At 37.2% G+C, this 24,395-nt stretch overlaps 1 protein-coding gene across 3 annotated transcripts in view; it reads right to left on the bottom strand.

Annotated features, from left to right (window-relative positions):
• Positions 1–3,080: 3,080 nt before the first annotated feature.
• The window catches only part of LOC144964168 (immunoglobulin superfamily member 10-like), a 176,103-nt gene continuing 154,788 nt past the window's right edge, over positions 3,081–24,395 (bottom strand). For all 3 annotated transcript variants that reach the window (XM_078898123.1, XM_078898124.1, XM_078898125.1), the window contains 8 exons: positions 22,717–22,908; positions 21,965–22,090; positions 20,078–20,208; positions 18,235–18,409; positions 17,063–17,160; positions 15,739–15,946; positions 7,238–7,300; positions 3,081–4,394 (listed from right to left, as the gene is read on the bottom strand). In XM_078898123.1, the coding sequence (XP_078754249.1) occupies positions 3,337–4,394; positions 7,238–7,300; positions 15,739–15,946; positions 17,063–17,160; positions 18,235–18,409; positions 20,078–20,208; positions 21,965–22,090; positions 22,717–22,908 (2,051 nt within the window). In that variant the 3' untranslated portion in view covers positions 3,081–3,336. The remainder of the gene's footprint in view (positions 4,395–7,237; positions 7,301–15,738; positions 15,947–17,062; positions 17,161–18,234; positions 18,410–20,077; positions 20,209–21,964; positions 22,091–22,716; positions 22,909–24,395) is intronic.

Genomic DNA, 24,395 nt, shown 5'->3' with positions numbered 1-24,395 from the left:
TTATTATTATTATATTATTATTATTTATTATTATTATTATTATTATTATTATTATTATTATTATTATTATTATTATTATTATTATTATTATTATTATTATCTATTATTATTATTATTATTATCTATTATTATTATTATTATTATTATTATTATTATTATTATTATTATTATTATTATTATTATTATTATTATTATTATTATTATTATTATTATCTATTATTATTATTATTATTTTTATTATTATTATTATTATTATTATTATTATTATTATTATTATTATTATTATTATATGCTACTGTTGGTCAGCGAACCCCTGTAAACTTATATTAATGCAGTTGAGAAGAAAGCTTTTAACATTATTAACGAAAAGATGCATCCGCTGAGCGAATAATTCCAACTTCTTCGCTCCGGAAGACGGTATCTAGATGCAAAATGTAGGACAAATCGACATAAGGCAACCTTCATTCCAACTACATAAAATTAATTAACAAATCTTCTGTGGAAAAATGAGACAACCAATGAAAATAACGAGCAGCAGTGGAGTAAATCATCACCATCGACATTGTCGCCGTCGTTATCATCATCATCATCATCATCATCATCATCATCATCATCATCATCATCATCCTCATCCTCATCATCATCATCATCATCATCATCATCATCATCATCATCATCATCAATATCATCACCACCATCATTTGCCATCTTCGTTTTTCTTCTTCTTCTATTAAACACAGTAAAAAAGACATACTATTTATAATATGGTTATCTCCTGTCCCAAAATAAATAAATCGTATCGCTCTGTCTGTCTGTTCGTATGTATGTATGTATGTATGTATGTATGTATGTATGTATGTATGTATGTATGTATGTATGTATGTATGTATGTATGTATGTATGTATGTATGTATGTATGTATGTATGTATGTATGTATGTATGTATGTATGTATGTATGTGTGTATGTATGTTGGTATGTGTGTGTGTACGCTCATTTCTTTTGTATACATGTGTAGAAACAATGTGCTTGCGTTTCTGTTTGTATGTATATCTGTGTCTGTATTTGTAAATGTGTTGAAGTTCATACCATGAACCAAACTGTTTGAGCATTGTTTACCTCACATGAATTGCCTTTTATTTGGACAATAATGATTATATTATTATAATGAAAGCACTTTGAGTACGTTTTGTGGCTATATAAAAGCTCATATTTTTATGCGGAATGAACTCATTGGATGAGGATACTAATTTAGAGTTAAAATGAATATAATGAAAGCAAACATTCTTTTAGATTGTAAGAAGAACAAACTCTCTCAATAAAATGAAGCTTTTCAAATTAATCAGTATAAGTTATTTTAAAATAACAGATTTGATCATCGAGTTCACTCAGAAAAGATACTTTCCTAAAATGATTGGTCACAATTATGAGGCATGCAATAACGGAACTGATTTGCTAATAATTTTGCATAAAGATTTGTAGTGAGATTTACTCAATGCCTTGGATTATGCGGGACAGAAGAAATCACTAAACATGGCAATGCTGTTGTTTTTAGTCGTTATTCTAAACGGACTCGTTCATTCATGATCAAAATAAAGCCCCATAGCTTATAAGGAAAGCTTATTAGGCTTTCTTGCTTGTTTGTAAATATGTAAAGATTTATCTTCAATTGACTAGTATAACCACATAAATAAATCCAACTTGCGACATCTGCAACACAATTCAGCTTGGTGATTTGTGTAACAGTAAAGGTTGTTCACAATTATCTTATTATTTTTTTATTTTAGTAAGAACTGAATTCATCTCACTCCAGTTATATTTTCGGTAGGCTTAGAAAAACTTTAGCTTCTAATATTAGATCATCTTTCCTTTAATAGCCTGACCTCGAATTAATTTCTAATTAGTGAATACTTTTCGTTCTACATACAGTCACGTAGCCACTTAATATAAAAGCTGACAGGTCTAACATTCTACACTCACTTCTCTCTACAATCTATGCCGGACGGCCAGCCGCTCCATTCCTCATACATCGATATATTTGAAGATTTTTATCTTTTGGTACTTTGTGGATATTTTTATCTCCACTAAGACGACGGAGCTTTTACCTTTGACAGTACAGGATCAAACCTGAGCCGTAGAAGGAATCGATAATTCATCCCTTCTCAACTGCCTGGAAGTGGAACCTTACAGACCTGAGCCCGCCGTCGGAGGAATACAAAATTCATCCGTTCCCAACTGCCTGGAAGTGGAACCTTACAAACTTGATATTATATTATCATATTTACGTAATATCTCAATCATCCTATTTGTAAATACCAGAATCCTTATTCATCTCATTTAATTAAATTTCATCTTTCTTTTTATTTCATCTTAAACAAATTGTTAATTGTTCTTCATTTTAAAGTAACTGGTAAATTCTGGGGCCTTATCTTCATATCTTTGTTTTATGCATAGTCGAGTAGCTCTTTACTCACTTGAGACCATGACAATTTGAATAGCAACGTTCCAAATAAAAGAAAAAGAACAATAAATAATATGTTTTTAAGGGTTTTACGGGGCTTGCAACATATTTAGGTCATATCAGCGCCAGTACAAAGGAAGAAAATGAGATAGTAAAAAGTTCTGGAATTAAAATTAAAGCACCCAAGAGAAAGTAAGACAAAGGGGAACTGGGAACAAATAGGGATCAGATGTAGAATCCAAGAGCATACCATCAATGTACTTAGTTTGAGATCACCTATAAGTCTCAACCTGACACAAGCACAAGGTCCAACAAAGAGGAAAGCACTCAAATGCTTAAATCATACATTCAAAAAAAAACAAATATAATAATACATAACAGAGATGATTTACACAGAAAAAATATCATCTCCCAAACAATAACTATGCATTTGACTGTTTCCATTCCAGCCAGGAATCCGGCCAGGGCCAGGACAAAACCAAGTAATCTCATTCTAAGACAAAGACAGAAAGCAAGTTGGAAAACAGATATAGGGGGATAGAAGACACAGAAAGTACCTCCCTGCCCGCTATGGAAGGTCAGGAACCGCACCCAGCAATCAATAATAGTATAAGCGAGTATAAAAATTGACCATATTTATTGCTGTTTCATTCCATCATAGAAAAATATGAAAATTCACAGAAATTAAGCAAGATGTATGGTTCTTATTATGTCAGAGCAATGTAGCATAATCATGATTCAAATTTGAACTGTGTGTTTTGGTGTATGTTTGCTTCAAAATCCCGCAATGGATAATGGAGATACTTCATATATTTTATGTTTTACATAGTTTTGTCAGCCCATTAAAAAGTGTCCATATAGTCTTCATTTATAGATTTAACGTCTTTTTCCCCAGATAATACCATTTTTCCAATTCCAAAATATCTTCTCAGTTGGCGATTCTGTCTTACTTTTATTTCTACGATTCCAAGATCCAGTTGGCGATTCTGTTGTACTTTCACGTCTCAAATTCCAAAATATGTTCTCAGTTGGCGATTCTGTTGTACTTTTACGTCTCAAATTCCAAAATATATTCTCAGTTGGCGATTCTGTTGTACTTTTACGTCTCAAATTCCAAAATACATTCCAAGTTGGAGATTCTGTTGTACTTACACGTCTACGATTCCAAAATCCAGTTGGCGATTCTGTTGCACTTTCACGTCTCAAAGTCCGAAATATATTCTCAGTTGGCGATTCTGTTGTACTTTCACGTTTCCAATTCCAAAATCCTCTTTTTGGTGATGATCGTGTTGTGCTTTCACGTTTCCAATTCCAAAATCCTCTTCTAGTTGATGATCGTGTTGTGCTATCACGTCTCCAATTCCAAAATCCATTTCCATATGGTGACTGTGTTGTGCTTTCACGTTTCCAATTCCAAAATCCTCTTTTTGGTGATGATCGTGTTGTGCTTTCACGTTTCCAATTCCAAAATCCTCTTCTAGTTGATGATCGTGTTGTGCTATCACGTCTCCAATTCCAATATCCTCCTCTAGTTGGTGATCGTGTTGTGCTTTCACGTCTCCAATTCCAATATCCTCCTCTAGTTGGTGATTGTGTTGTGCTATCACGTCTCCAATTCCAATATCCTCCTCTAGTTGGTGATTGTGTTGTGCTATCACGTCTCCAATTCCAATATCCTCCTCTAGTTGGTGATCGTGTTGTGCTATCACGTCTCCAATTCCAATATCCTCCTCTAGTTGGTGATTGTGTTGTGCTATCACGTCTCCAATTCCAATATCCTCCTCTAGTTGGTGATTGTGTTGTGCTATCACGTCTCCAATTCCAATATTCATTTCGTGTTGACTGACTATCTTGCTCAAACCAAGAATACGTTGAACTTATTTCTGTCTGGTTAAACTTCCATGGTGATTCTTTTGTTATAATTCCTTTATTTTCTGTAAAAGAAACATTTTGAATGGTTTTCTATAATGTTATTGAAAAGTATTATAAATTCATTTACAATTATAAATCACGAATATAATTAAAGTGTGTGTGTGTGTGAGAGAGAGTATGTGTGTGTTTGTGTGCGTGTGTATGTGTGTGTGTGTTTCTTTGTGAGTGAGAGAGATAGATAGATAGATAGAGAGATAGAGAGAGAGAGAGTGAGAGAGAAAGAGGAGGAAGAATGAGAGAGATAGGTGAAGATTGTTAGGGATGGTTAGAGAGGTCTTGTACAGTATTTGTTTGTGCGTGTGTATATGTGTGTGCTTGTTTGTTTTCAATAGTTTAATCTATTTTTTCGTATTCGTAAGACGTGACCATTTCTTGTACAGTGCCACATTAATTCCAAATACTTTGTTGAGTTTGCTTCTTTAACATGCGCCATCTCCATCCCCTCTTCCTCTCTCTCTCTCTCTCTCTCTCTCTCTTTCACTCTCTATCTCTCTCTATACACACACACACACACACACACACACACACATATATGTATATATATAAATATATATCTTTCTATATATTTCTCTCTCTCTCTCTCTCTTTCTCTCTCTCTCTCTCTCTCTCTCTCTCTCTCTCTCTCTCTCTCTCTCTCTTGACCGTTTTATTTTATATCGTATCGGGACAGCGCCTCTTGGTTTTTGGATACTAAGCTCGATCTTAACAATTGTCTGCAACTAAAAAACAACTATTAAAAAACCAAAAAATACAAAAAAACAATGGGGTGCCATGAACCAATCAGTTAAGAAATAATGAATTAATTATATAATTTTCAAATTTACATTTTGACAAGGAAACGGAGGCTATCTCTTCTATGCCTCTTGTTTGAAGTAAAAAGGCCAAAATAAAATGGCGCAGGTTATTTTTAAGCGTGCGTTTCTAATATTTCACTAATTTCCTTTTCAACTTTTAGCTTAACTATTAAAAGATTTTGGAACTTTATCCGAGCAGCCAGTATTGTATGAGATGGAAAAACGGGTTTCAGATTACCCGAATCTCATTTAGCACATCCCATCTTAAAAGGTAAAGTTGATAATTATGTTTTATTATCGTCATTATTATTAAATGCAAAGTCCTCATTAGGATTTCTGATAGAGAGTAGTGCAGGAGTGACTGAAATCAACGTTTGACTGTATTTTTATACCTCCATTTTTATACAAAAATACCTTTTGCATTGGACTGAGATTGGATACGGATTCATTTCATAGTCAAAAAGAATTTATATTTTCATCAAAAAACAAAACAAAACTCAAATAGATAAACAATTTCCCGTCATTACGTAAGTGTAAAGAATTTCAGGCACAGTATAAAGCGTTATATTTATAAATTATTGTGTAAAACAGATTTGCAGTTTTGTAATATACAATCAAAAAATTTGTAGGCTTTTTGTTTTCGGCATCAAGTTCTTGACCACGACTTTAGTAGTGCTATTATCAAAAACGAGTGACAAAAGCCAATGCAAGTTCAAAAATTGTTTATATTATTCTACCCTCAATTTGAAAATAACAATCAGCAAGGATTACTCTTCAATGAATTCAGAAATTGTTGCACGATGCAGTGACTCTACTATCTTCTTCTTCTAGGTTCCATGCCTGGTCCAGGCTTCGGATACTGCATGAATTATCTCTCTCCATTCCTCCCTGTCTCTTGCCTTTTCAAACAGCTCTTGGATTGTTAGGCTGGTGAAGCCCTTCAGTTGGTCTATGAGTGTTTTTCTTTGTCTCCCCCGGGCGCGTTTACCAGGTATTTTTCCACAACTTGCCAGGTATTCATTCTTATCTTTCCTTACTATGTGTCCGAAAAAGGATAGTTGTCGATCCACTATTAAGGGCATTAGTTTCCTTTGTTGGTATGTTTGTTTTAGCACTTCTTCGTTCGTTTTGTGTGCAGTATACGATATTCTCTGCATCCTTCTCAAGCACCACATTTCAAAAGGGCGATAAATCAATCAAATATTGTTTGATTTGCTTATGACATTATAGGCTGTTGCTTACATCCAAAAGAGTAAACTTTATTATTTGAGTATTATAAAATGACGTGCGATTGACATGCTATTTCAAAAAGAGGAATGTTTTTCTCATCTAAAAATCTAATCGAATGGAATATTAACAAAAGTGTACATGTGATTTGTTTAACATATAACAACGTTTTTATGTTCTTAAAGATATTATGAAATATCGATAATGTACGAGTAACTGGTTGTTTAATCTAGTTGACTTCATTTGAACTTTAGTGACCTCTGTTTGACTTTCAAGTGATCGAATTGGAATAGTCTTCAACAGTCGTAACGTCACTTCCTTCCTAATGACGTATGGTAACTTAGTAACACTGGCTTTAAACTATCGGAACAATGGCGGACGCCGTATGAAATATTTCTCCGGCGAGCTTAAACGCGTATCCAGAGGAAAAAAACCACATCAATTTGATCATGTTTTGACTTTTACACATTCTGATCACAAGGCATATGAAAAGGGAATGAAAAGTTCTAGCCAGCATGAAGAATAAAAAGTAATGATTTTCTTTGTTTAGAACTAAGATGGCCGCCGTTGCCGGGCTCGTGACATCAGACTACTGAATCCAGTTCTAATCGACCAAATGTTTTTCACAGTTATCAATCTTACCAACTGTGATGAAAAAAATAAACCTTTACACGAATGTGAAACAACTTGAGTTCTTTTCACTAGGTGGTGACTCTACTATACTGTTTACCAATAAAGTTTATTCTATTTGAAATCACAAGTAACATCTCTTGTAAACAAAACAAATTGTTGTTAAAGGAAAAGAAATATAAACCACAGCTTACCATTTTTTGGTATGGAGTTAGCAGGGCTGCAAGCTGATCCACCTGGGTGACTCCTAGAGGGTTCTAATGAGGAAAATATAGAATATCATCACACAAAATGATTCAAAGAAAGGGAATAGAGAAGAATAGTCATGACATCAAACCCTCAACTCTTGTGGTTTCTAATTCCTTGGGAGCGTTATGTAACCAGTCCCTCGTAGTAATAACAATGAATATGTTACCAAAGGAGGCATATCTATTTCAGTACCAGGGTGTATAGGAAGATTATTAGGATTGAGTGAAGTAAACGAGCGAGGATGGATGATCTTTTTTGACGATGAGCACATATTTAGACTAGAAAATAAAATGCCATTACTCTGACACGAGAAGATGAATTACACAAGGTATGTATCCAATCCACCGTAACCATTTTTGACATCACACTTTTGCCTATGATCAGTTAATAGGTGCCCAAACGTAACATAACATGCTAGTGATTTCGTTAGGGACCGGATAATTTACGCACAATATAGGTCTCCCAATTTTGTGTTTGAGTTGTAGGCAATACACTTTCAGTATTGAAAATGTTTACATAAAACTAACAGTTGCAGAAATAATAATATAAGGCTAAATATTAGAAATCAGGCTCGAATAATTTCGTTTGTTCACACCAGCGCAAAAATTGCTCTGGTCTAAAAATAGATAGACTGTAACTTTTGATAAATTTTACTTTGTTCATAATATCCATATCTAGACATTATTGATGCATGATCGAGTATTTATGAATATGTGTTTCTTTGCCACCTCACAGCCAAATTTAAAGTTATTTTTCTATTATTACATTGAACGTGAGCTGTCAAGAAGGAACATGTGGTTTGCCATGTGCTTCTCGGCCTTTGTTTACGTTTGGGGCACCTAATTTTACTGCTCTATTTAGGTGGTGGTATCAAGATCAGTTCCTAAAAATATATCGTACTTGTATAGCACAATATTTCCAAATTAAGAAACTACCCAGTTGATCCTACTGATTTTTTTGGGATTGTTTTTTTCCTTGTATTTTTCTTTCTTGTTTTATCTGGCACCTTTCATACACGCTTCATCAGAATTTTTATCTCACAATATTTCCAGCGATTTATCGAGGTCAATTTGACTCCTAACATGTCATATTATGTCATCTGTAGAGAATAAGAATAATCTTAGAATGTTGATAACTGCCTTAGCGAGGCATTCGTTTCCTCCTGAGTCGAGTTGGGTGAATGTTTCAGGCGCCTCACCCAAAACCAACACATGAACCATAATTTCATGTTACCAATCTGCTTACTAGCGTCGCTCAACATTGCTTGCATATATCACAATGCTTTGTTACACCTCGCTACATACGTTAAATCTCTATGTAAAACTAAGGAAATCATTCATCGTTTGCGGTCAAGTGAAAATTACATATTTTGTATCTTATTTTCTAGATAGAGAGAGTAATATACGTAAAAAAAAGGATTCCTTCAGCATCAGAGCCATTAGATCCATGGAGCCGGAGTTTATCCCGGTTTCTATAGCGTGAAACAGTCAATAACAATTGTGACCCTCCGCCTCGAACCGGTATTAAGTCGGGATTTGGAAAACGAAGAAAACCGGTTTTAAAGTGGAAATGGTCAAAATGATCAAATTTCAGTTTTTGGTTGCTTCAGAAACTACAATCATTTTTCTACATGAAAACATAATAATTCAACATAAACATTGACGATAAGTTATATAAATTTGAAGTTTAAAAATGCAACTATCAGTGACACATTCAAAACGAGAGTTGACTTTCTCTCAGAGAGCCACCCTTTCCAAAGCTTAGTAATACCGAGTCTTTTTCTCCACCAATAAGATGTAAGATATCACAGCAAAGGGCGTGTCTTTATCTATCTCAGAGAAAGCATGACTGTTTCCACAATTTCATGCTTCAACCAATAATGAACTTTAAAAACTGTAAACAAGTCTAGGTTTTTCCCGACAACCTTACAAATGAATGATTCTGATTGGTCAACGCTCATCACATGCGCTGTGGCTGTAGGCCATAATGCTCGTGCGATGCTTCATGACGTCAGCATGCGTGTGTTACATACGTGTGTGTTTGTGCATTTTGATACACACCACGTGCTTTTTTATCTTTGTCTCGCTGCATTGGGTAATGAATGAGGTGGGGGTCCTCCTCTGTCCCTCTTTAATTATTCATGAAATTATAGGATATGCTAAGACTTAATAGGACAACAGTTGCCTAATCTTACACTTACAGAGATTGTTGTAGGATAAACATTTAATTTTAAGTACAAAAGCAGAATAATAGATAGAGCCTTCAACAATTAATGAACTGTAACTAAAAAATGAAATGGATAGATAAACAGACAGACAGACAGATAGATAGATAGATAGATAGATAGATAGATAGATAGATAGATAGATAGATAGATAGATAGATAGATAGATAGATAGATAGATAGATAGACAGACAGACAGACAGATAGATAGATAGATAGATAGATAAATAGGTAGATGAAGGGGAGAGAGAGAGACAAACAGAGAGAGGGAGAGAGAGAGAGAGAGAGAGAGAGAGAGAGAGAGAGAGAGAGAGAGAGAGAGAGAGAGAGAGAGAAGAGAGAGAGAGAGAGAGAGAGAGAGAATGGATGTTCGTTTTGTCGTGATTTCTTTGTATACTGAAAGAAAGGGGGGGGGGGGGGGGGGGGGTTCTTTTGAGACAATGAATAATGTGGTGGAACGCTAAGGAAAACTTGAGAGATTCAATAACATGTTTTCATGTAAGACACTACACAATAAGCCCCACCCCTCCTCCTCAAGCTGTCATCTGACTCAAAATGGAAACAATGCAATGATTGATTTGACCAGCCCATTTCTTTAATTGCAATCTCATTGGTCAATATGTTTCCAGTTGATTGACTATGACTTACTTTGTAACAAAATGCTTTATTTAAACTATCCCTACAATTCTTTGCTCCGCCTCCATCCCTTTCTTCATGTCTACCTCACTCTCTCCGTCTCCCTTTTGTTTCTTTCACACATACACACACACACACACACACACACACACACACACACACACATACACTTATACAGGTTTCTTTCTTTATTATATTTCCCAAGCAGTCTCTCTCCCCTCCCCCTCTCGCTCCTCTTTTTCTCTATATCTCTCTCTTTCTCTCTCTCTCTCTCTCTCTCTCTCTCTCTCTCTCACGTGTGTCTGTTTTGTGTGTGTGTGTGTGTGTATTTTACTCTCTCATTCTCTCTCTTCCTCTCTAATCCTCTTTCTTGATAATTCTTTCCCTGCCCACCCGGCTTCACGTAGTTTCAAAACTGTACTTTCAAATTTCAACCTTCTTTAACTATTGGCATTTTGAAATCGTATTTTCTCTATTAAATAAGACAAACATTTAACATTATTAATTCTTATTTCATTGATTCTTTATTTTCGGCGTTCCCCCCCCCCCCCCCCCCCCCAGTGTTTTATTTGTTTTAAGAACATCTTACATAATAATGAATAACTACAAAAGTAATAATTGGATTGTTTCAAAAATTTGTATGTACATTATTAAATGTATAAGCTAAGCTCATGCCAAATTTCACTATTCTCGTCAAATTTTCGATGTCCGTATCTAAGGAGTTATCTTTGCCCATTGATTTAACTGTGCGTGAAAACGGTGCCTCACTTCAAAGTCGATTTTCTTAAAACTTGGTTTTCACACTCTCCCTACTTCAAACGGCGGTGTGTCTTTTTTACGAAACCCGCCGAAACCCGCCGAAACCCGCCGAAACCCGCCGAAACCCGCCGAAACCCGCCGAAACCCGATGAAACCCGACGAATCCCGACAAAGTTATGGGAAGTAGGTGGCTGTGGGGAGTGAACCTAGAACTCAGGGAAGTGTACACCATTGGGGAGTGAACCTGGGACTGGGTTTCGGCGGGTTTCGTAAAAAAGAACCAGTGCTTTTTTACGAAACCCGCCGAAACCCGCCGAAACCCGGCAAAACCCGACAATATACAGCAAAGTTATGGGAATTAGACAACTGTGGGGAGTGAACCCGAGACTCAGGGAAGTGTACACCAGTCGGGAGTGAACCTGAGACTAAGTTTATCGGCCGGTTTCGGCGGGTTTCGTAAAAAAGAATTAGTGCTTTATTACGAAACCCGCCGAAACCCGCCGAAACCCGACAATATCCGGCAAAGTTATGGGAGTTTGGCAACAGTGGGGGGTGATCCTGGGAGTCAGGGAATTGCACACCAGTGGGGAGTTAACCTGGGACTGTGTAAAAAGGATATCAGTGGGAAATAAACCTGGGACTAAAGGGACATGGATACCATTGAAAGTTGAAGCCGGATATGGGAATTGAGTACCAGAGGAGAATGAACCTGACACTATAGAAGGTGGGCGCCAGTGGGGAGTGAACCTGGGATTCAGGGAATTGCACACCAGTGGGGAGTTAACCTGGGATTGTGTAAAAAGGATATCAGTGGGAAATAAACCTGGGACTAAAGGGAGATGGATACCATTGAAAGTTGAAGCCGGATATGGGAGTTGAGTACCAGAGGAGAATGAACCTGACACTATAGAAGGTGGGCGCCAGTGGGGAGTGAACCTGGGATTCAGGGAATTGCACACCAATTGGGAGTTAACCTTGGACTGTGGGAGATGGATAACTGTGGGTATCCGAGCCGAACTATAGGAGTTGGGTGCCAGAGGAGAATGAACCTGACACTATAGAAGGTGGGCGCCAGTGGGGAGTGAACCTGGGATTCAGGGAATTGCACACCAGTGGGGATTTAACCTGGGAATATGTAAAAAGGATATCAGTGGAAAATAAACCGGGTACTAAAGGGAGATGGATACCATTAAAATTTGAAGCTTGGTATGAGAGTTTGGTACCAGAGGAGAATGAACCTGACACTATAGGAGGTGGGCGCCAGTGGGGAGTGAACCTGGGACTATGTAAAAAGGATATCAGTAGGAAATAAATCTGGGACTAAAGGGAGGTGGATACCATTGGGAGTTAAAGCCGGATTTGGTAGTTGGGTACCAGAGGAGAGAGAAACCTGACACTATAGGAGGTGGGCGCCAGTGGGGAGTGAACCTGGGACTATGTAAAAAGGATATGAGTGGGAAATAAACCTGGGACTAAAGGGAGATGAATACCATTGAAAGTTGAAGCCGGATATGAGAGTTTGGTACCAGAGGAGAATGAACCTGACACTATAGGAGGTGGGCGCCAGTGGGGAGTGAACCTGGGACTATGTAAAAAGGATATCAGTGGGAAATAAACCTGGGACTAAAGGGAGATGAATACCATTGAAAGTTGAAGCTGGATATGAGAGTTTGGTACCAGTGGAGAATGAACCTGACACTATAGGAGGTGGGCGCCAGTGGGGAGTGAACCTGGGACTATGTAAAAAGGATATGAGTGGGAAATAAACCTGGGACTAAAGGGAGAAGGATACCATTGAAAGTTGAAGCTGGATATGGGAGTTGAGTACCAGAGGAGAATGAACCTGACACTATAGGAGATGGGCGCCAGTGTGGAGTGAACCTGGGACTCAGGGAAGTGCACACCAATTTGGAGTTAACCTGGGACTGTGGGAGATGGATAACTGTGGGTATCCGAGCCGAACTATAGGAGTTGGCTACCAGAGGAGAATAAACCTGACACTATAAAAGGTGGGCGCCAGTGGGGAGTGAACCTGGGAGTCAGGGAATTGCACACCAGTGGGGAGTTAACCTGGGAATATGTATAAAGGATATCAGTAGGAAATAAATCTGGGACTAAAGGGAGATGGATACCATTGAGAGTTGAAGCCGGATTTATTTCCCACGGATATTCTTTTTTAGATATTCACAGGTTAACTCCCCACTGGTGTGCAATTCCCTGACTCCCAGGTTCACTCCCACTGGCGCCCACCTTTTATAGTGTCAGGTTTATTCTCCTCTGGTAGCCAACTCCTATAGTTCGGCTCGGATACCCACAGTTATCCATCTCCCACAGTCCCAGGTTAACTCCAAATTGGTGTGCACTTCCCTGAGTCCCAGGTTCACTCCACACTGGCGCCCATCTCCTATAGTGTCAGGTTCATTCTCCTCTGGTACTCAACTCCCATATCCGGCTTCAACTTTCAATGGTATCCTTCTCCCTTTAGTCCCAGGTTTATTTCCCACTCATATCCTTTTTACATAGTCCCAGGTTCACTCCCCACTGGCGCCCACCTCCTATAGTGTCAGGTTCATTCTCCTCTGGTACCAAACTCTCATATCCAGCTTCAACTTTCAATGGTATTCATCTCCCTTTAGTCCCAGGTTTATTTCCCACTGATATCCTTTTTACATAGTCCCAGGTTCACTCCCCACTGGCGCCCACCTCCTATAGTGTCAGGTTCATTCTCCTCTGGTACCAAACTCTCATATCCGGCTTCAACTTTCAATGGTATTCATCTCCCTTTAGTCCCAGGTTTATTTCCCACTCATATCCTTTTTACATAGTCCCAGGTTCACTCCCCACTGGCGCCCACCTCCTATAGTGTCAGGTTTCTCTCTCCTCTGGTACCCAACTACCAAATCCGGCTTTAACTCCCAATGGTATCCACCTCCCTTTAGTCCCAGATTTATTTCCTACTGATATCCTTTTTACATAGTCCCAGGTTCACTCCCCACTGGCGCCCACCTCCTATAGTGTCAGGTTCATTCTCCTCTGGTACCAAACTCTCATATCCGGCTTCAACTTTCAATGGTATTCATCTCCCTTTAGTCCCAGGTTTATTTCCCACTCATATCCTTTTTACATAGTCCCAGGTTCACTCCCCACTGGCGCCCACCTCCTATAGTGTCAGGTTCATTCTCCTCTGGTACCAAACTCTCATATCCGGCTTCAACTTTCAATGGTATTCATCTCCCTTTAGTCCCAGGTTTATTTCCCACTGATATCCTTTTTACATAGTCCCAGGTTCACTCCCCACTGGCGCCCACCTCCTTTAGTGTCAGGTTCATTCTCCTCTGGTACCAAACTCTCATACCAAGCTTCAAATTTTAATGGTATCCATCTCCCTTTAGTACCAGGTTTATTTTCCACTGATATCCTTTTTACATATTCCCAGGTTAAATCCCCACTGGTGTGCAATTCCCTGAATCCCAGGTTCACTCCCCACTGGCGCCCACCTTCTATAGTGTCAGGTTCATTCTCCTCTGGCACCCAACTCCTATAGTTCGGCTCGGATACCCACAGTTATCCATCTCCCACAGTCCAAGGTTAACTCCCAATTGGTGTGCAATTCCCTGAATCCCAGGTTCACTCCCCACTGGCGCCCACCTTCTATAGTGTCAGGTTCATTCTCCTCTGGTACTCAACTCCCATATCCGGCTTCAACTTTCAATGGTATCCATCTCCCTTTAGTCCCAGGTTTATTTCCCACTGATATCCTTTTTACACAGTCCCAGGTTAACTCCCCACTGGTGTGCAATTCCCTGACTCCCAGGATCACCCCCCACTGTTGCCAAACTCCCATAACTTTGCCGGATATTGTCGGGTTTCGGCGGGTTTCGGCGGGTTTCGTAATAAAGCACTAATTCTTTTTTACGAAACCCGCCGAAACCGGCCGATAAACTTAGTCTCAGGTTCACTCCCGACTGGTGTACACTTCCCTGAGTCTCGGGTTCACTCCCCACAGTTGTCTACTTCCCATAACTTTGCTGTATATTGTCGGGTTTCGCCGGGTTTCGGCGGGTTTCGGCGGGTTTCGTAAAAAAGCACTGGTTCTTTTTTACGAAACCCGCCGAAACCCAGTCCCAGGTTCACTCCCCAATGGTGTACACTTCCCTGAGTTCTAGGTTCACTCCCCACAGCCACCTACTTCCCATAACTTTGTCGGGATTCGTCGGGTTTCATCGGGTTTCGGCGGGTTTCGGCGGGTTTCGGCGGGTTTCGGCGGGTTTCGGCGGGTTTCGGCGGGTTTCGTAAAAAAGACACACCCTTCAAACGGTCATATCTCGACAATAAATAATCAGAATTGTATAAATTTGGTATCAAATTTTAAAGCATAAAATAAGCTGTGATTGGGTACCAAAAACCCAAAATTGAAAAATCCGACTTAATACCGTTTCGAGGCGGAGGGTCACAATTGCTTGCTAACAATCGCAAAATACTTTCCGCCAGATCTAAAAGACTAGCTACCCATTCACTGTTGGGTGGAAAGGTGGATCAGAAAAAGAACTCGACTGCACCAGGGTCGATCTTGGTCCCTTTGCGTGTGACACAAGTGCTTTACCAACTGAGCGATCTGGACCCCGTAATATACGTAACTAGTCCCTAATTCGATAATTTGCAACATTACCCCTAGACTAACACCTTATTAGTCATTCCTTAGTAAGAATACAACACGTTCCGCTACCAAAACATTGTAAAGTAAAGTAAAATTACATCGAACAAATCTTTAACACTTTAATTGCCCATTTGGACTGACTTAATTTGAGATTGGTAATGTCAATTTACCTTTCAGAATAAGCTGATGCCTTCTTCGCATAATTGGAGGAACAATTGATCGACATTCGTAACGACCTTGATGTTCATAACCCACGTTTTCAATCAGCAACCTCCAGTCGGGTTGTATAATCTCTGGTCCAGAAACAAATTTATCAGAACGAGATCGTTGACGCTCTTCATTAAAAAACAATGTATTTCCATCGACACTCCAAACAACCTGGGAACCGAAAAAGAAAAAAAATATTAAAGAAACTAAACTTCACAACCAGGAGTTGCTGCTATTCTTAAGTATTGCTGTAATCTACTGCATCATCACCAAGAAAAATAGTCTAATCTAAATAAAAAAATAAAAAAGCAATCATTCTCAATTGAATCTTCGATGCATGTAACAAATCAGTTAACTGACACACTCTGAGAAAACTTGTATATAAAAATTAGCCAAAAATCTTGTCCTCAAATATCGATTAATTTTATTTAAATAAATTAAATCAAATAAATTGAGCTTTATATAGTGCAATATCCACTAAATGTGCTCAAAGCGCTTTACTAGGGGTCCCTGGTCAACAGCAACATTTAACATGTAGGACGGGACATGACCCCTGTTAGGCGATATTACAATTTTTCGGACAAAGACAACGCTGTTAACGGCCAGGTACTCATTTTACAAATAAGTACGGTGAGAGAATGTGAGTAAAGAGCCTTTTCCGAGGACTCAACTATGCGCCGAGCGCGAGTCTCGAACCCAGGACCTTCCGATCCGAAAGCGAGTGTCATACCACTAGACCACATAGTCGCACAAATGACCCTCATCTTGGCAAAACTCTCAAACCTGGGACTCCGCGAAATAATGTGAGTAATTACTTTAAGAATGGTCGTATGTATAACAACACATTATTGATAAAGAAGCAATGGCATGTTTGATTTCATACGTTAGTCAGAATTCTACGACTGTTTTAAACTGTGTAAAGGTGCTGTCCAATTACTCAATCATATCTTGACAATGACAGGGGCTTCAGTTGCCTAAATTGACGTTTTGACAATGATCTCTTTCCTGCTTCTGTATTTTTTATTACATTAACTTCTAATTTTCCATTGCTGTAATTTACTGTATTTTATAAATCTAACCAATAAAATATAATACGTGTTCTTGCTTTTCCTGCTTCAGTATTTTATTAAACTAACTTCTAATTTCCATTCTGTAATTTACTGTATTTTATAAATCTAACCAATAAAATATAATACGTGTTCTTGAACGTATATTCACCCAGGAAACGAAAAAACAATATTTTGACTTTATAATCACCCCATGGTGGTATCTTTAAATAATACTTACTCCTGCCTGAAATCCGGCGAAGCATGGCAAGATGACGTTGTCGCCCTTTGTCGCAATGACTGGACTATAATGGAAATCTGACTGTCTCTCCGTTTCGTCTTGGGAAGAAAGTTGATGAAAATGGATTGGTTTTGAATGTTGAGATATATCATCGTTAAAATATATAATACTGTGCTAGGTCATTGGTTGTGTATGATTGAACTCTTAATGAATTATTTAAATCAATAAAATAATCCCGATCTATGCTGTACGTCATAGTTTCTATTTATTCAACAGGGTCGAAGAGCGTCAAAGTACATTTTAAAAGATTCTCTGGGAAGTCCATATGGAACCTTAACTCAACATAGTTATGTAGATTAAGTCACCTGCTATAAATTGTTAATAACTTCCTTACGATTTCAATCACTAGGTATAATTTGTGGCAAGCGCTTTAGCCCATAATGCCCATCTCTTCTACATGATCAACGCGCTTTATAGCGCATTTTATATTCTCTGAGAAGTCTATATGGAACCTAAACTCCACTTAGTTGTGTAGCTAAATTCGCCTCCTCTAAGTTGTCCATTGGGTTTTATAATGATTTCAATCACTATAGCTTATTACTCTTTTATATTATCTCATTTGAGTGATAAAATATTTTGTGGTTAGTGCTTTAGCCCAGAGTGCAACGTTGAGACCAGAGTTTTTCATATTCTGACAACCCTCTCTTCACTGACAAGCTCAATATCAACATCGCATGGATTTTCGAAAGGACAAGGATCGTACTTCTGTGACATAGACATAAAAGTCTTGACTGAAAATGAAGCATCGCTGTTCCAGGTTAAGTCGAAAATTATTTCAATCAAGTGGTAATTAATATAAAAGTTTTCCAGCCAAAATATTTTTTTGTCAGCGAGTGCAGAATACAGGTTATCAGAGTTGTAAACATAAGGAGATAAACAAAATTTGATATCATACTAAAATGAAATTACACATACCACATATAATATCTGTACTATGTGTATAGTTTCATGTGGATAGATATATGTACGAACTGTGCTTTTTTTTTTTACAAAACTGATTGCCTTGCTCAACTTACACAACAAATTATTTATGAAATTTATTGCAGCTAACCATTTGGCGTCTACTTGACATTCTCTTTATGATCCAAATGGGAAAAGTATAAATTTCTCACCATATAGCAGCACAGACTTCGAACTTTTTCCAAAGGAGTTTGATGCTTCACAAACGTACTCCCCAAAGTCTTCCTCTTCGTCTATAGTAAACCATAAGATGGCGGTTTTTAATCTAGCACTGGTGTATGAGTCCTCTGCAAAGATGTGCCAGTTTGTGTCACGGGGCAATTTCTCCTAGGGACACCAAAGAGATAATATTATCCCGACTTGTGCTTCGTTGAAAATGTGAAGTAGTAAAAATATTTTAAAAGTAATTGTTCAGTGAGAAGAGTAGTCGAAAATAATCGAAGTCCGTGCTTATCACTGAAACAAACCCGAATTATTCACTGCTGTTTAAGCAGAGTTGTTTATGGCTTATCGACCCATTGTCTTCGACCCAATAAAGTCTATGACTTACCAACCCACTTGTCTATGACTTATTGACCCAATTATGGCTTATGAACCAATATCAGGGTAAGTTTTGTAATGATTTTCTCCAGCCTTGCCATTGTACCCATTCTACACATTACTTGGCTTTGTAACGAGAAGAAATAACATATCGGACATGTCTTCACAAGCCCAACTTTTCGATTCTTGCTATCAGTTCTATAATCATGTACTTTTCTATAAGGCGTGTCTCATACAATCTCTACGTTTCAAGTAGTATTCAAACCCATGTTAAGGCAAGGTACGGGAATGCCTCTCGGACAGTCGTCATAATGTAATAATGACAGTGATTGGTAAACATAACAAACTAAACAGGTTTTACTGTCGATGATATGTGTCTAATTAAAAAACCCACCATCTACGGCTTGATGAATGAAACCAACACAGAACTCTATGTGTAAATTTAAAGGTTGATAATATGATCGAGAAAATCGTGTGATAACTAGTCACCCATTTCGAATTCATTCACTTTATTGTTTGTATACAAAACTATTATATTTGTCCGAGCATGTGTGAAGGTGTGTCACAAATTTCATGCTTTGATTGGTCAAAAATTCTACTGATATAAAATAGACTTAATATCAACCTTCTCAAAACAGAAGTATGTTTGGGTGAACTTAGGTTATTATAATTAAATTTTAATCTTAACTTAAACCATTTGAATTGAAATAAATGCCCTAATAATGAAGAGTGAAGATATTTTCTTTCAGTCAAAAAAAAACATGAGCTTCATATTTTTAATCATGCTGACTCTAAAAGTATTTTTATTTATCTCGTCCGCCGTGTACTTGGTCGTAGGCGCATCGTTATAGTGGAAATACTTTCAAACCAAAGCAAAATATCGTCCATTACAACGGTATTATATCAGGCCCATAATTGCGTTTGGTTATCAGACCTGTAAACAATATGCACGTTAATCTATTTATTCCCATAATAACTCCGGTCACATTTTTAATGTACGACTTCTCAAGGACATTGATACCGATGTAAACCTGAGCTTGGGCCTTTTTAAGCGTAATATCCACTAAACGTGCACAACGCAATTTACAAGGGGTCCCTAACCAACAGCAACTCTTAACGTATAAGACAAGACATGACGTCTGTTTGGCGATATTACAATATTATATTATTTATTTTATATTCACATTGACACAATTAAGATGCATTACAGAATAACAGGAAAGTACCATTAATTTGTTTGCTTTATAGTAAGGATATGCACATCGCCAGAAATGAATGTCATTTATTTATTTGAAAAATAAAAAGGAGAAGAAGAAGAAGAAGAAGAAGAAGAAGAAGAAGAAGAAGAAGAAGAAGAAGAAGAAGAAGAAGAAAAAGGAGAAGAAGAAGAAGAAGAAGAAGAAGAAGAAGAAGAAGAAGAAGAAGAAGAAGAAGAAGAATATATCAAACCCTCACCAGTTTGCCATTCACTTTCTTCATCCAGGTGATATTCGCGTCTGGGTTTGCGGACACATTACACGGTAACATTGCCTCTCCACCCATAATTTGTCCCAATGCCACATTGGGGTGTACCATTTTTGGAGGGACTGTGAATAATGAACCAACAAACGACTTTTATCTTTAAAAATAAAGCCCTTTCGCAACGGCACCATGAGATCCCGTCACTTAGGCGTTCCGTGAAGGAATCTAGATAATTCATCAAACATGATGTCTCATGTCAAGAGGCATCACCCATGTTGTCCAAGTGAGCAAATTGGGGGGTAAAGAATCTTGCCCAAAGGAAAAAAAATCCGAAAGTGCCTGAAGTGGGGCTCGAACCCGGGTAACAGCGATGATCATTCCCACTCACAGTCAAAGGGTTAGGAATTTTAAATATTTAGATTATTTTTCATCATATGACTTCCATAAATATGTGGGCAATGTTCTATACATTTGCAAATAATGCTGCTGCTTGAAGTAAATGACAATGTAATTATAGAATAGAAGTTTTAATTGCATTAAACTTTTTAAAAAAACTTGAACTTTTAGATCGCGCAATATCCACTAAATGTGCTCAACGCTTTACATGGGGTCTCTAGCCAACAACAACACTTAACATGAGGAACGAGACATGGCGCCTATTAGGCGATTTTACATAGTTTTTTTAGACAGAGAAAACGCTGTTAACGGCCAGGTACTCATTTAACATCTGAGTACGGCGAGAGAATGTGAGTAAAGAGCCTTTCCCAAGGACTCCACTATGCGCCGCTCAGAGCCGGACTCGAACCCAGGACCTTCCTATCTAAAGACAACAATGCCATCCTCTTATCTCACATTTGTCTTAAGTATCCTGTTCAATTTGTATTGTTGACTAAGGGGAGAACCCGACACGTCCACATTATTTGTCTTTGTGAATCAAATTGATGCTTCTTTTCTATGTCTTCATTGTTAGTTGTAAAATGGGTGAGTCTCCTGTTTAAATTTAAAGCTCAAAACATCCATAAAATGCGGAGAACATGGCATCAAAGTAACAGTTACATTATTAAATATTATCTTAGAAATAGAACATCTGAGAGGAGGTGTAAAACAAGTAAGCATATATTGTCATATATTTTTTTCAAAATTTATTAATGAACCAAAATGGGGAAACGATATTCAATTCATAAGAACTTTTAACCGCCCAAAAAGGTTTCTACGAAGAAGAAGAAGAGAATGTTTTATTGTAACTTAAATCACATCCATTGCATGCTGAATATTTGAGGTCTTCATGTGACGTATAGTTTTTTTTCCATGTATTGTTTGGGGGTGGGGATAGTGGAAGTTTTTCTGCAAAGGGCTTGTTTTTGTTTATTGTCTTTTTTTGTGTGTGCATATTTGTTTTTGATTTTTATTTGTTTTTTTTTTCTGATCTCTTTTAAAATTATTTCTAATTCAAACTTGACGTTCTTTGAAGAAGAAGAGAATGGATTTCATAAACTTCAATCTAAATGAATGCTGAGCATTTGAAGTAATCATGTGACTTACATCTAGAGAAGGTACGAGTTATTAGTTTCCCGGAGACCTGGTCGTAAAAGCTTTTGTGATCGGTGTTAATAAATCATAAGATACGGTCTTGAATTTTTATTCAATCCTTAATTTTATTTATTTGGGAAGAAAAGTTCTTGACAGAATTGAAATTAAGAGGGAAAAGTGTTAAAAACTATCATTTTCTTTGTTGCCTTTTGATTAAAAAAATACATAGGCATTCATTGTTTAAATAAATAAAATGCTGTTACGTTGATATATAATGATTAGAATGGAAACAAAGAAGTAAAATTATTTTTATATTTTAAATACGGTATATGACATCAAAAAGGAGCTCACACTGGACTTCCACATGAAAATATCTAGTTGCTGAAGAATAGCCATCCGAAACAGTACATGCGTAGTAACCACTGCATTCATCGTGCATGTTAGAGATTTTCACTCGTCCGCCAATCTTATACGATTCTAAAGATATGGAAAGAACATAGAGTCACGTATGGACATGCACACGGTATCGTGTGCATGTCTATTAGAAGTATAAATAGTCGTCATCGCTGATTATGTACACACACTCATACTAAATGCTGGAGAGTACATAAATAAAATAAATTAATTTAAAACAACCACACTACACAACCATACATTTAGAGGCAAGTAATATTCATTATCTGTCATCAAATTGTACATCTTCTCCTTCTCTCTGACTCTCTGTCTCTCTGTCTCTCTCTCTGTGTCTCTCTGTCTCTCTCTCTCTCTCTCTCTCTCTCTCTCTCTCTCTCTCTCTATCTATCTATCTATCTATTTATCATTTACTGTCTTCTTTTTCAAAATTTTCTCCATATCTGTATCTATCTATCTATCTATCTATCTATCTATCTATCTATCTATCTATCTATCTATCTATCTATCTATCTATCTATCTATCTATCTATCTATCTTTATATATATATATATATATATATATATATATATATATATATATATATATATATATATACAAATTCCTCTCTACTTTTGGATATGTTTTCCTGGGTCTGTGTGTTTGTTTTAGTTCCATTTTGTCTCAGATCTATATCCATTACAATCATTACCTCTTTGAACTTGACAAACAAATTTATCATCAGATGGGGAGTAGATGCCATATTCGGGAGGCATCGGTGGCAGCCACGATATTGAAACAGTTGACGATGCTGACGCATTACAAAACAGAGTCAGATTTTTCCCGCTCTCCACTGTAATTTTTCCATTGGAAGCCCTCTGAATCAGCTCTGGCATTTGGATTGCTGGTGGAATAAATGAAGCATTGTGAGGTTCAATTGGATTCAGTAGTCTGATGTCACGCCGCCTGGCAACGGCGCCCATCTTGGTTCTAAACAAAGAAAATCATTACTTTTTATTCTTCATGCTGGCTAGAACTTTTCATATGCCTTGTGATCAGATTGTGTAAAAGTCAAAACATGATCAAATTTATGTTTTTTTTCCTCTGGATACGCTTTTATGCTCGCCGGAGAAATATTTCATAAGGGCTTCCGCCATTATTCCGATAGTTTAGAGCCAGTGTTACTAAGTTACCATGCGTCATAAGGAAGGAAGTGACGTTACGACTGTTGAAGAGTATTGACATGGTTGACGTATGTTTAATCTCCAGCTAATAGATCATCTTACAGAGGAATGATAATGTGCAGGTATGCCGGTATCGGAGTTTACATACATGCACACTAATATATACAATCCACATTTGGTTTTTAAAATAGCCTTTTCATCCATTGCTCCACGCCCATGGAACGCACTCTGTCCTCGGACAAAGTCCTGTGAAGATTTATCGAGTTGTTCCATAAGGCTTATTACTTTATGAAATAGATGTTGCTTAGACTTATTATATTCATGCTTATCATGAAGTGTGATGTTTTTTCCTTCTATTAAGTGAAGCGCGGCAGAGCACGATAAAAGGTGGATGTTTAGGCGCTTTATGAATTCATTATTTATTTCTTATATATATATATATATATATATATATATATATATATATATATATATATATATATATATATATATATATGTCAATAAATATTTTAAGTATAATTTTGTTTTACCTCTACAATGTTTTTTCGAGCATTCGCTCTCTTCGGGAGTGAAAGTGAAAGGAGATCTTCTTTCACTTTCACTTCCTGAAGAGAGCGAATGCTCGATACTGTAGAAGGTGATCAAAGTTATGCTTGAAATATTTTATAAATAGCTCCTTTTATCAAAACGTTGAGCACTATTATTTCATGGTTGTTGTTTTATATATATAATAATAATAATAATAATAATGCTGAAAACTTATATAGCGCTATAACTCCGAGACACCAGACTCTAAGCGCTTAAATTACATATCTATATATACATATATCCTTTCATTATTTTGATTTTTAGCCGCCATTTTGAGGTAGTGCAAAGCAGTCCGAGAGTTGTTTTTTTTCTATTAGGGTTAGCTCGAGAGGTTAGTCATAAGTCTTATTAAAGGTGCTAGGAAGTTTGTTTTTTCCATAAGTTAGGTAAAGGGGAGACATTCCGAAAGCTCCTACATCCCCAGTATTCTTTAAATTTGTATTTTCACCTTTGATCTTTTGTCGTTTTGCGTTTATTTATTCAATTTGTCATGGTTTTTCCATTAGGGTTAGCTCGAGATCGGATGATTTTTTTCCCATTAGGGTTAGTCATAAGTATTATTAAAGTGCTAGGGTGTTTGTTTTTCCTATCGGGGTTAATCAAAGGTACTAGGTTTAAT

This window comes from Berghia stephanieae, chromosome 2, assembly GCF_034508935.2.
Source record: "Berghia stephanieae isolate SIO BIC M18660-M18661 chromosome 2, UCSD_Bste_1.3, whole genome shotgun sequence".
In the NCBI taxonomy this organism is placed as follows: domain Eukaryota; kingdom Metazoa; phylum Mollusca; class Gastropoda; order Nudibranchia; family Aeolidiidae; genus Berghia; species Berghia stephanieae.
Note: the sequence above shows the minus strand (reverse complement) of the source record. Positions and strands in the feature narration are given on the sequence as shown.